At 35.1% G+C, this 13,653-nt stretch overlaps 2 protein-coding genes across 2 annotated transcripts in view; one reads left to right on the top strand and one right to left on the bottom strand.

The window, feature by feature from the left end:
* CDC73 (cell division cycle 73) overlaps positions 1-13,653 on the top strand; it is a 90,830-nt gene that overhangs the window by 40,816 nt on the left and 36,361 nt on the right. The window lies entirely within an intron of this gene.
* B3GALT2 (beta-1,3-galactosyltransferase 2) lies at positions 1,281-8,572 on the bottom strand. Its single transcript, XM_060142023.1, has 2 exons — positions 8,352-8,572; positions 1,281-3,861 (listed from the first exon to the last, which is right to left on the bottom strand). Exon 2 carries the CDS (start codon positions 3,738-3,740, stop codon positions 2,472-2,474), a length of 1,269 nt encoding a protein of 422 aa, XP_059998006.1. The 5' UTR covers positions 3,741-3,861; positions 8,352-8,572; the 3' UTR covers positions 1,281-2,471.

The following is a 13,653-nucleotide window of genomic DNA, read 5'->3' as shown; positions in this document are numbered from 1 at the left end:
TATACTGTATAATCAGAGGAGAAAGAAAATTTTTTTGCTTGAGTTAGAATTTCATCACCTATATAATCTTGATCAAAATAAACTAGTAAGTATTGAAAGTTTTGGTATTTTTATCTTCCACAATATCTCGTAACACTTCGAGCATAAAGATTACATGGTTGTTCCTTCCTGTAATTTTTTTCTTTGACCAAATGCAAGTGCTGTCATTTAAAATTATATTTTCATGCATAGTAAAAATTACATAGTACTGGGCATGAATAAGGCACAATTAATATTTGGTGAGATGTTTAAATACTGTATTTTTAAATATCATAATATGAATTTGAAAATCATATTTTGCTGAAGTCAGCTTGCATATTCAGAATGGAAGGTCAAAAATAAATTAATAGCAGAATACTTATTTTAAAATAAAGATTTTCAGCAGTACTAAAACACTTGTTATTTGATTCAGTGCTCTTTGAGAACTTGGAGTGTCATGAGATTCCAAGTCATCTTTTTTAGACTTGAATTTTTCTGGAAGGAAAATACTATCTCTTAAAGATACTGCACTGTAATAATAATTTGTACACATAGTGTTTGGATTGTATCTGAGTACATACCTGTGGATGCATACATGCATATACATATACTTTTAAGAAATAAAACTTCTGAAGTATTAAGGAGAGGATTATACTGAGGGAAGGATTCCTTTTGTCTTTCATCACACTTACGTAATTTGGTATTATCCTTTTATGTGTGACCTTTCTTTAGTAATTTTGGTATTTAGTAATTTTAGTCTTTTTATAACCATACAGAATAAATTAAGTGAAAAACAGACCTTACCAAGAGCTGGGGGGTTATTTAGCTCAACATTCAGAATTATTCTATGTAGAATAGAACACTTAGACAACTGAACTGAAAGTGGGAGATAAGTTGAGTATAAATAGAATTCAACGCATTAAATGATAAGTACTGAAGCAGTCTCTGTGGTTCTGAACTGTAACATGTTAGAATTCTGTTTTGGTGGATAACTCTTCAGAATAGAATCAAGGATGAAAATGATTGTTATTAGAATTAGGATAAGTGACATCCTCACTGAGCAAGATTGATAAATTTATACACTTGTTTAAAGTAAAAACACCTTTTTAAAATTAATGGGTTAGTATTTCCTGATTTTAAAATTTATAATGGACCCATACAAATTGTGAAGCATTTGGACCATAACACTCAGTAAAGGTTTTTTGTTTACCTTTTTTATTAAAAACTTGATAAAAGTGCATTGTATACATTGTTCATCCTAGAATCAAGTGTTCATCAAACATTTGTAGTTTTCCCCCATCCCTCCCAAGAAAGTTTTTAATCAGTGGTGCAGAATATTTGTCATCCACCAAATTAAAAACTGCAGGTTTGTAAACTTGGCACTCAGAGAAAGAAGTAGGTGCCGTAAAATGATTAAGTACTGGCATGTGTACACCTGCTGTCAGGAAATAAACTTCCCATATGTTGCAGTTTGGCAGACATGCATCTTAAAATGTATTGAATGAAACTGCCGCTGCACTCTTTATCCTTTATCTTTTTTCAACAGTGCATCCTCTTTGTGCCTGTAAGTAATCACTTTTGCTTCAGTTAGAGGAAAATGATAGATTTTTTCAGATATGCTTGAAGTTAACTGGTGATGCTCCTTGAGAGTGCAGTAACTGGTTGATTGAGTAAATCATTGAAGTTCTAGCTTGGCCCTGAACACCAGCGAGGGAACAGATGTTCTATTTTGAAACATTTAATTTTTTTTTTTATAAAAATGTGAGCCTGAGACACATTGATTTTTTTTTCACATTTTATCACGTCATGTCAAAATAAATTCCCCCAGTATATGTGCGTATTGATAAAAGAAAATGAATATCTCAATTGTTTTTAAAAAGTAAATACTTAGATGAGAACTGCATTGATGAAACATCTGAACTTTATAAATATGTTTATGGAATAATTCAACTAAATCTTATTGCATGGAATATGGTTTTTAGAACCCTAGAATAGGTCAAAATTTGTCCTTTGCACAATTATAAAGTTTCCTTAAAATTGACAATAATGTTTTATTTACATTTAATTATATTGAAATGAAAAACTGAATCCAAAGTCTTTTGACTGTATCCATTTCTTAAATTAAAATTTATGTGGAAAACATATGCAAATACACCTTCTTGGCCCCTAACGTAAGAGTTGAACCATTGATGTATGCACGCCTGTTATTGCATGTTAATACACAGAATCCCCTTATGTGGATTTTTAGTAGATTGTTTGGGATACCTTTTTGTTATATCGTGTTGTATTTTTAAGAATTACCTTCTTCAGAAATTAAAAAAATATTTTTGGATTCCTTTATGCAATGAGTTTTAACTAAAACTTGTCCTATGGATGTAATCAGTTTTAACTATACATGCTTTTAGCAATATTTTACAGATCGCACGTTTGGGAAAAAAAAAAAGTTGTCTTTTCTAGTGGAGTTTGCGGTGGCGATACCTGCCTGCCTTTTCTTTTGCTGCGTTGGCACAAGCGTTGTGCTTATTTTGTTGTAAATGGTTCCAGTATTTTATCAGTTCACTAGGCTGGAACTGATGAGAGGTAATTAGGTGGCTGTATTTACAGCTTGAATAAGAAACTCGCCAGTGATTGAACACAAACTCATTGGGAGGGGGGACAGGATCAATTCTCAACTTGGCAAGACAGATCCCTACATATACATCTTCCAAGTGCAAACGACGGATGCTTAAAGAAACTTTAAATATCTTCTCTGCCAGATCTCCAGAAAAAACATAACCAGTCCCAGAACAGAAGACAGGATAGCGCTCACTTGGGTAGAGGTCTGGTGGCATGTACCACTTGCTGTCTTTGTTTCTGTTGGGTGCGTATCCCCTCATTAGGTAACCAGTAAAATAGTTATGTCTAGGAGGCAGGTCTGGCTTGAGTAACTTAAGTATTAAATATTCGGTGTTGACAAACATGTCACTGTCAGTTTTCATAACATATGGAATATGTGGACAGTATGTGGCAACCCAGTTCATGCCCATTAGTGTTTTAATGGTCAGATTATAGTATGTATCTAAATATTCCTGTTGAATTATGTCATGGTATTGTCTGCTTTCTTCCAGGATTGCACGTTGAAGGTAGCCATTTAACTTAATACTTACACCCAACAAAAAAATTCGTGTGATTTGGATACCAGGTGCTAGACTTTCATTGCCCCAAGTTTGCCGAATAGCTCTTCTAGCTTCTATCTGTCCAGGTTCTGCAGCTATTAGTAGTATTAAAAAAGGGCTTTTCTCCTGGCATTTTGCAGGTTCATTGATAAGGTATTTGAAATGGTAAGAATTTGGATGTCCAGCGCCTTTTTCATTGTAAATACTTCCGTTGGCACTGAGTGTATTCTCCAGCCCTGTAACTCCTTGTGGTGACAGATCTGTGTTATTGGAGTTAGTTGCTGTTTGAGGCCTCAGAGTCTGCGGGACTGTTTCTTTCCAAATGTTCCGAAGAGAGCTGTGGTTTGTCTCACTTTTTGTAGAACGAAATCCACGGAAAGTGTATGTCACAGGGTTTTCTTTGAATCCAGTTCTGCCTGGCAGCCAGTCATGATGATTGAAAAACAAAAACATAGCAAAAAGAAACACGAGAGAAAGTACACCAATAAGATGGGTACGGAACAGAGACCTCTTGGCATTCCAGCTCATCTTTGCAAAGCAGCAGTGTCTTCTTCTCCACTGAAGCATGTTGTTAATATCCAGTAGTGGATGAGAGATCGGTGGCTGAGATTGTGTTCTTCTCCTGAATCAGTACTGTTCTTTGGTAATCATTTTCTAATGCTGTCACGTCGTCTCCCTCGCAGTCATTCTGTAAAGATGAAGCATAAACGTTTACAGAATGGAAATATCACAGAACTGCTTGAAAGAGACTAATAAAATTAGGGCACATGGAAATTTTTAAGCTGTGAAAATAGGATAACCCAGGAACAACGTTTATGATTTGTCTTCCCTTGGCAACGTAACATCGTGAGAACAGGATTAATTTCTTTAAAAATACACCTTTGGAGCACAGTGACCACTTTAAAGAGAGGTGAATGGATTGATTTTCTTCCACTTATTTCATCATCTATCTCAGTAGCTCTGGTCACTTGTAATTGTTGACTTAAGTTAAAGATTAAAAGTTGTATGCATGGAGAAGAGGAAAATGCTGCTAGATCCCTGAGAGAGGCCATGTAAGGAGGCCTGAGAGCAGATGGAAAATTTATTGGCATTAATTAAAATTGATTTGACATACCGTTGGTGGTATGGTGCACAGTCAGCGGCCTTTTTTGTAAAATGGTCATGTATCAGTTGTGGGACAGACGGTGCAAGGTTGATTATGGCAGAGTTTTGTTAGTCACAGTACACTGCTTGGCATGTTTCTGTTGGCCCCTACTGTGTCGAGAAAGTCAGTGAGAAGACGCACCTGTCAGAATTAATGTTCAGGGTTCAGTAACTTCAGTGCAGGATTTTAAGACAGTAATAAATGATGGATATTTGCAAGTACTCTTTTCTCATGTTAACCTTCCACTTCAGACATGAGGTATTCAGGAGATCATTGTCCTTACTTAGACTTATGATTGATTTTTATAATATAGCAACTAATTATCTTTAATTATCTGTGGACTTCACAGAGTACTATCACGTATCTCAGTTGAATCTCCATGTTAGAATAAAACAAAGAACTGCTTTGAACAGTCTTTTCAGATTTCTTACAAAATACAGACACTAGGTATTATTGTATCCCCAACTATTTAAAATTTTAAATTTCACAAAATGCATCTTAAAAGATTTTTGCGTTATGCTGTGTTCTAAATTTGCATGTAGAGAATTTTTTACATTTTTAGGACTTCTGCTAGCATGACACTTAGAGCCCTACATTTAGAAAAAAAAATTTATGAGATGTCAATATGGGAAGTTCACGATGCCACATATTAAGAACTGGTCTTTGAACAAGTTTTTTTAGTGCATAGCACAAATTGGTTCATGTTTTTTCAGTTTGTTATTTTTCTGGATCAAGGCGTGGGGGTAAAGGATGGGTAAGGAGCTGTAGCTTGAATTCTGTTAAAAGAGAAAACAAACCTTTTTGTGTAATTTTATCAACTTTTTATTGTGAAAATTGTTTCTTTATGTAAAAGAAAACTGGTCAATTAAAAACATTTATTGTAGGAGCGTTTGTTTATTTGAAATTATATATACACATATGAATGTGTTTTTGTAGCCTTTGATATTGAAAGGTTTATGGTTAATACCAAATTTGCTTAACCTCGGTAAAAAATTCAATTATTTGGGGAAAATAATGGCATTTACATGGAAGTCCTCATATAATTGAATAACTAGAATAGCACTCATATAATGTAAAGTATTTTGAAAATATTGATGGGAAGTGTTAGACTCCTGTTCTAGCAGAAGCCACTAGGAGGAGCAAGCAGGTGGGGATTCGAGCATCTCTGAAGCGTAACAGTACAGGCGCTAGCTTTTGATGATTTCTAGTATCTGAGATTATGTAGTGCTTTTAGAAGTTATGGTGTTTCTCAAATGTAAGAAATTACATTAATCATTTTGTGAGATAGGAGCAGTGTTTTTCTTCCTTAAGTTTTCAGATTTAAAAAAAATAGAATCTACTTATTTATTAGAATTTATTTACCTGGATTTTAATTTCACATTGCTCTGATGAAGACTAAGACACTTCACCATACCAGTAAAACATAGTTCTGTGGTGAGCTCAGTTGAAAATAACAGAGCTGAGTGTTCTGGTTTAGAAACTCACTTTTCTCCTCCTTACACTTGTAAATAGTTGGCCATTCTGTTTAGATGAGGAGACTCTTTCTAAGCTTTTATTTTCAAATGAAATATTAGATAAATAGTAATAATTTCCCTCCACCCCATAAAGAAGCCAGTAGATATAAGGGTTATGTGTGTAAATTTAAAAGAAACAAAAGTTGCTTTTAAAATTTATTTGATAATCTATTTTAAACATTCCAAAGCTAAATTAAATGTGTCAGCTTTCTCTTGATATAGAATGCTTGGAAACTGGTTGAAGTCTAATCATTTAGATCCTTTAAAAGTGTAAACTTGATGGTTTAAGAAGCAATAAATAGAAGGTCAGATGTTTGAATGCATGTTTGAATAAAGGACTGAAAAAATGAATGAAGGTAAATATATTAGTAAATTGTATTTTTATGAAAACATTATACCTGAAGTGATGTTTCTAAAGTATTTCAATGTTACAGAAAACAGCAAATTATTATATATTGTAACCTGGCATACATGAAGTTTATGGTCCTATGTGATTTTGTAGCGATAGGTGATAGAGATGCATCTTAATGTAAATTCATGATATTTGTATGTTTGTAAATATCCAGCTGCTCAGGCTTGAAATCCATATATACTCATTTCTTAATCTCCCGTTGGTAAATGTAGTGCATGTTTCTAGCCTTAAAAAAAATTCTTTATTAAACATTTTTCAGATATTTACCATAATTTTACTGTTAAAAAGAAAGTACAATTGAAGTAACTATTCCTCCTTTTATTAAAAGATAAAATTATTCTCCAGTTACTGCCTGTTGTACATTAATTCTTAAGAAGTGGGAACAAGACCAGAAAGTTAAAATATTTTGACATTCTAAATAGTTTTGCACTTTTACATTTTCAGCATAGAAATAGCTTTGATTTGTCTTTTATGGGTTTTTATGGTAATATTATCAAGTGATTAATATGTATTTACATCTTATGGATTGACGCTCACGGAGAGGATGTTACTATAAAATGTTCTGTTACTTCTCCCTCTCTCTTTCCCTCTCTCTGTCACACACACACACACACACACACACACACACACTCACACACACACACATGCTGTTTTTATTATTTGGCTTCTAAAAGTGATAATATCTTAGTCTGTGGGAACAGTTCTAGATTTAAGGGGTGCTTGAATAAAAAACTCTACACTCTTGTTTTGAGATAGCTAGCTTATAAAAATGTTTAATTGGTGACTTTAACATTGAGAGATAAAGGTACTAAGAGAGACTTGAGGTTTTTTACAACCATATTTTTTTTGTTTGTTTAATACCATCTGGTTTCATTCCTTAATGGAATAAAAATTCATACTGTGAGTGAGAGTTGATGTTGAGCTCTAATAATAATAGGGCCTGATAGACTTGTTTAATCTTAACTTGAGAATGGAATCCCTACATATGTCTTAAAAATGTTTGCCTTTTGTGATTATTAAATAATAAGTTGAGTTGTGCTGTAAAATTGAGCAAAAATCAGGATCTTTGACGATCTGTAAAAAATTTTAGAAATACCCGAGTTCCTGAGCCATGAGTTGCTATACTATGATTGTTACTAAAATAGTTTATTAGATTTATTTCTGCCCTGCACACACATACTGTGCCAGTTAGTTCATCATTACATATTTATATAACCTGGAAGCACAGTGGCTACATTTAAATTTAATTGTTTGACCTTGTATTGCTGTTACATGGATATTTTTATGACAGAGTATTTTCATATTATGTTTTTGAGTTTCACTTTAAAAATGATCACCAAAACCAGTCTTATATTTTGATCATTTAGAATCAGTCTGTTGCTTAAAATAAAAGCTCACTATTTTAAAAGGGGGTAATTTTAGCAAGTATTGATATTTCTTTGTTTAAAGTTGTATTCGTGAGCATGCAAATCTCCTGAGGTGGTGTGCTGTGCATAAATGCACACTGCCTTCTGTGATCCTGTGCAAATGCTTTCCTTATAGTATCTTACAGCTCGGTGGTACTTAAAATTTGTTGATAGTTTCAGAGTTGGTAAGTTATCTTTATTTAGGGAGATGGGTATGGGAGGCAACATTTTGTTATTAAAAACTGTTCTATATTAAGATTTTGTTTTAAAAGGACTGAAAAAGCTCTTAATATTAAGATCATCTTTGATACTATTTAATGAATTTCACTGCATTGACCTCTTCGATGGCCATTTTTAAGAGAGCACTTTAATTTATTGGATAAGGATTCAACTTGACTTAATTTGATAGAGGATTGCTGTGTTTTCTTTAGAGGGCTTCAGATTTTTTTTTAAAGTTTAATTTCTCAGAGAAACCTTTAAGCACATCTTGTTACTGTTTGCCTTTTCAGTAATACATAATTACTGCAAGCTACATATTTACTTGAATAAAGCAATGACAGATTTTAAAATATATTTAGAAACCCTTTCATAGTTTCAAGGACAGTGAACTGTATGAACTTGTTTATTAGATATTAGTGCCTCCAGGGCTATAAAAAAGTAACAGACATTTAAATGAGTATCACAAACAAGATATCAACATACCTTCCTTGGTCAGGCATTTATGAGGCGAGGATTATGCCCACTGAAGATACTTTTGGCACGCCATCACTTCAGCCAAGATGCTATCGAACATGCGCACCTCCCCCAGCAGTCTGCCTCCTGCGATTGCTTTTCACAGTGTCCAGAGTGTCCATCTGTCTGCTTGTCTTCGAGTTCCCCTTCTTGTTCATATGGGTCCTAGTCTTCTGCGGTTTTTCCTTTCTTTCATTTTCTTTCTCTTTCTTTAAACAAAAGAGCTGTGGTTGTTCGTTCTGTTTGGAGCACTGTCGACTCTTGCTGACAGTTGATGCATTGAAGCTTTTTACATCTGCTGTTTTCCTGGCCGGACAATGCAGTGCTGTATTCTCTTCTCAGTATCCATATTTCTAGTAAGAACACTGAGCTGCAATCAAAAGCAGCCAGAGCTAGAATGGAGTGCTTCGATTGTATTGGAAAAGAACAGGATTTAACTCTTTCGTTGTTGCCTGGCAGCTGCAGGAAGGATTTTGAGCAGTTTTACCAGGGTTTTAGTCTGTAATATGAAATCCAGGGTTCCTCAGCTGCTGCACAGGCAGGCAGCAGTTTAAATGTGGGCTTGACAGATGCTCTCTCTGACAGAGCAGAATTTAACGTCACTGCTTGGCTGAATCCCACGTGATTGTTTGCATTCATTTTGACTAAAAACCTAAGGTAGGGAGAAGCTTAGAGATTTGCTTCCATGTGCTAAATTATATATATTCAGTGTAAGTGTAGTGATGAGTGAATAATACAAAAATGGGATGATTATGAAATGAATGGTTATAATTTTATCTTTTTCCAGCTTATTTCCTTTTTTTTTTTTTAATTTATGCTCAAGCACGGGCTTTCTAAATGTTTTCAGTGTTAGATGTTGGTTTTCATGTTACGTGATTTTATAGGGTATAAGCAATATAAGCTTTGATATGTAACTTAGTGTAATTTAACCCCTTCAGTGCACTCCTTCCCTTGAAGTTCTTTTTCTCAAAAGTTCTGATTTTCGTTTTACTAATATCTAGTTGCGGCTCGTAGACCATTTTTAATCAGTAACGTAGACATCTTCCCCCCTCCCTCCCCCCACCATTTTCTAGGATTTATGTAAATCAGCTGCTGTGGATTGCTTTACTGACACGTGTTGTGATAGCCCACTTCTCTTTCACTCTTGTGCAGTTTCTAGTGTTCTTGAAGGCAGCAAAACTTTATTTTTAATCACTTTTTAATGTCAGCATTTATTTTTTCTTTTTCTTTAAAATTACATGTATGGCGGAATTCAAAATGATGTAATGGATAAAGCACACTTGTACAGGATCTTCTTGGTGGGTAATGAGGTTTTACTAATCATGTTTATTTGTCCTAATATTTCAGGATGGTTTAGTAACTTGCCATCAAGCAAATTTTTCAGTAAACACTAGATATTCACTCTTAAATATTTTGTATGATTAGTCTGTTGGGCACCTTGCTGCTTTTTTTTTCTGCAAGTACTGGGGCATTGTCCTTTTTTTTTTTTTTTAAATAACCTGATTTATCAGTTTTTCCTCTGAGACTTTAGGGACCTTAACTCATAGAAATTTACCATTTTGAAACTTACACTGTATATTTGTAGTCGTATATTTTTCATCCCACCTATCTTCCCCAGTAATGTGTGTTATTTCAAATATAGATTTACATTTTCTCTAATATTAAAAATTTTTTTGTCCTCATTATGTTTTTTAGTATAGCTGATGAAATGTGTTTTGTAGTTTTAGGAATCCTAAGACTTTTTTAAAGGAGTATATGTGATTTTCCTAGAAATGTTAGAAGGAACAGTAAGAGTTTTATAAATGGGAAATGTAAGGCCTAGAGCTTTGACTCTTTCTGGTTAAGTGTGAAGGAGAGAACTAAAACCCAGGTTTCTTGGCATTTAGTCCCTAAGTCCACCCATATTACATGCTCACTACTCTCTTTTTAAAAAAATTAATTTATTGTTTTTTGGCTGCATTGGGCCTTCGTTGCTGCGCACAGGCTTTCTCTAGTTGTGGTGAGCGGGGGCTACTCTTCGTTGCGGTGCGCAGGCTTCTCATTGTGGTGGCTTCTCTTGTTGTGGAGCACGGGCTCTAAGCATGTGGACTTCAGTAGTTGTGGTGCGCAGGCTCAGTAGTTGTGGTGTGCAGGCTCAGTAGTTGTGGTGCACGGACTCAGTAGTTGTGGCTCACGGACTCTAGAGCACAGGCTCAGTAGTTGTGGCGCACGGGCTTAGTTGCTCCACAGAATGTGGGATTTTCCTGGACCAGGGTTCGAACCCTTGTCCCCTGCACTGGCAGGCAGATCCTTAACTGCTACGCCACCGGGGAAGCCCACACTACTCTTTAAAAAAAAAAAAAAAACTACTCTTTTTTTTTTAAAAAAAAATTAGACTTAGGTGGCAGAGTAATGCTTAAGTGCCTACTTAAAATAACTTATTTTATAAAAGTATAAGTGGCTTGTAGTAGATCATTATTTATCAATAACTCCTGACGTAGGATTTGACTATGCAACTAGCAGCAGTGACTAAATTCATGTTGTGTGCTAAGCCTACTTGAGCTGTTATATAAATGACTTTTTTTCTCATAATTGTTTATTATTGTAATACCCATTTTAAAGATGAGGAACCAGTGTTTAGAGTTGTAAACTATTTATCCCAAATATCAGATGATTAGTGATGAGAAAGAGTCCAGCTGGGAATTAAAGCAAGATTAATAAGTCCTTATCCTCTCTTCTTAAATATTATGCTGCATGGCACTGCTGGAGAAATTGTGGGACTTTTTTCCTGTTACTAGCACAGCATACCCAGAGATCATTCATAGCAGTATAAATGGATGTTTGTATTTTTGCTTTAATCACTTGATCAGCAAATACATATCTGATCAACTACTGTGTGCCAACATTTGCAGTTAGGCACAGCTTATTAAATGTTAGAGATACAAAGATGTTTTAGTTACATTCCCTGCCCTTTCTCCAGGAAGGATAAAGCAATTATTTGTGGCTGTTCTTTTGATTGGACTCTTTTTTGATGCCCACTGGATTTCTTATGGATCTTGATTATTAAGAGAACTCCATAGGTAACCTGCTGGTTAGTGGTTCCCTGCAGTATTAGGTGCAGTATTAGGCCCCTGAATTCCCAGTGGACTATTGTCTCAACTGTGCTTGTGATGGGAAAGTGTTTACACAGCGAAGGAGACTCCTGAAAGCTAATGAAAGGGTACCTGTGTACTGAATCAGAATTTACTTTAAACTTCTAGGTACAACTGCATCCTGTTTCTTATGTTTAAGTTAAGCTGGTTAGGAACTTTACAGAAAAACAGCAGACGTGAGATAAAAGTTCCTTTAGTGACTTTTTCTAGCAACCTGCATGTTTCCAGCCAAGAGAAATGGTAAAAATCGTATGACAGGCAAGCTTGTAGAAGTTCTTCCTTTAGTCTGATTTCTTTCAACATCTGATTTCTATGGTTAAACTTTCTCAGTAAATGTGACAGATTTCTTTGTCAGACTCAGCAAACTGGCAGCTATTTTGTTAAGTTTTATAGTTATAGATGTCTTGTAATTTTTACTTGCATAGGTCTGTTTTTTAATTTTAGAACACATCCCTGGTGGGAAAATAGATGGATATTACTATTATATATGCATTATGGCCAGCATTGTCCGGGCTCATTTTAGGATTTTCCTGGGCATGTCTAGAATATCCCCTAAGGAGCCAGAATTTAAAGGCAGGATTTGCTATGCCTCCTAACTCTTAGTTTCTACTGGGTACAGAAATAATTATTACTTTTTTATTCATGTTGTTAATAGTATCTGAGTGATTATTACATGATCAATCAGGTACAGATTTGTTCAATATGTAATAGGAAAGACAAGTATTATACTATTCATGTATCTATATAAATTCAACTAAATGTCCTTGGTAAAAAGAACAAGGGAGAAAGGGTTGTGGGGAGAACACTTCAACCATGGTGGGTGATTTCTGTTCACTGAGAATGAGCTAATAGCCTTGAGTAATGTGAGGAGGGGAACATGAATCTGGTTTTCCCTACATTAGTCTCCATTCCTGTTTGTGCTTTAGTCTGACTCTTTAGCCCCTAAATGCAAGCCATTTATTTCACCTGAAGAACTAGCTATCTTTTTCCAGTGCTGGAGAAAAATCTTAATGTTTTGGATTAGGTGTAATTTCCAACGTACTACTCTGAAAAATTCCATTTGACACAGTTATTTAGATACCAATTTTAATTTTTTTGAGATCAATCAGCAATTTTGCTTAGCAGTGTTTGCTTGGAGTTTATATCTCTTGACTGTTTTGACTCAAAATCAGATGACATCTTTTTCATTGCATAAAGGATTTGGACAAATAGCATATTTTTGGCTATTTAATATTAGTAGTTTTCCATTTTTGAAAAAAAAATTATTGTGTTTATTAAGAATATGGCATTTTCCTTTGAAGTTAATATAAGATTTATGAACCAGTTTTGCTTTTCTTTGAACTCAAAGCAGGAATTAGCTGATTGCAAATTAGCAATCTCAGAATGACCACAAGTGTCAGTGTTTGCCTGCCTTACTCTTTCCTTCAGTTTTCACAAGCTTGTGCTGCAGTTTCTCATATTGTTTAAGAATTTCTTTAGACTTGAAAGCAGAGCTAAATTTAAAGTCTCTTTCAAAACTAACTGTAGACACCTTTATCTGGTTTAATTCATACAAACTGTTAATGATCGTAAGGGAAAATGTAAGCATCTAAAATCAGCAGTAATTTGGCAAGTACTTTAATAGTAAAGGCAGGGACTTCGCTGTGGTTCAGTGGTTAAGAATCCGCCTGCCAATGCAGGGGACTTGGGTTCAAGCCCTGGTCTGGGAAGATCCCACATGCTGTGGAGCAACTAAGCCCGTGCGCCACAGCTACTGAGCCTGCGCTCTAGAGCCCGCGAGCCACAACTACTGAGCCCACGTGCCACAACTACTGAAGCCCGTGCGCCTAGGGCCCGTGCTCCGCAACAAGAGAAGCCACAGTGATGAGAAGCCCGTGCACTGCAACGAAGAGCAGCCCCTGCTCGCCGCAACTAGAGGAAGCCTGCGTGCAGCAATGAAGACCCAACGCAGCCAATAAATTAATTAATTTAAAAAAAATAGTAAAGGCACACTTCAGAGATATTTGGGGTTCAATTCCAGACCACTGTAATAAGTGAAATCGCAATAAAGTGAGTCACATGCATTTTGTTTCCCAGTGCATAGAAAAGTTATGTTTACAGTATACTTTGTGCAATAATAGCATTATGTCTAAAAAAAATAA

This window comes from Lagenorhynchus albirostris, chromosome 2, assembly GCF_949774975.1.
Source record: "Lagenorhynchus albirostris chromosome 2, mLagAlb1.1, whole genome shotgun sequence".
Classification (NCBI taxonomy): Eukaryota; Metazoa; Chordata; class Mammalia; order Artiodactyla; family Delphinidae; genus Lagenorhynchus; species Lagenorhynchus albirostris.
This window is presented reverse-complemented; position numbering and strand designations above follow the sequence as displayed.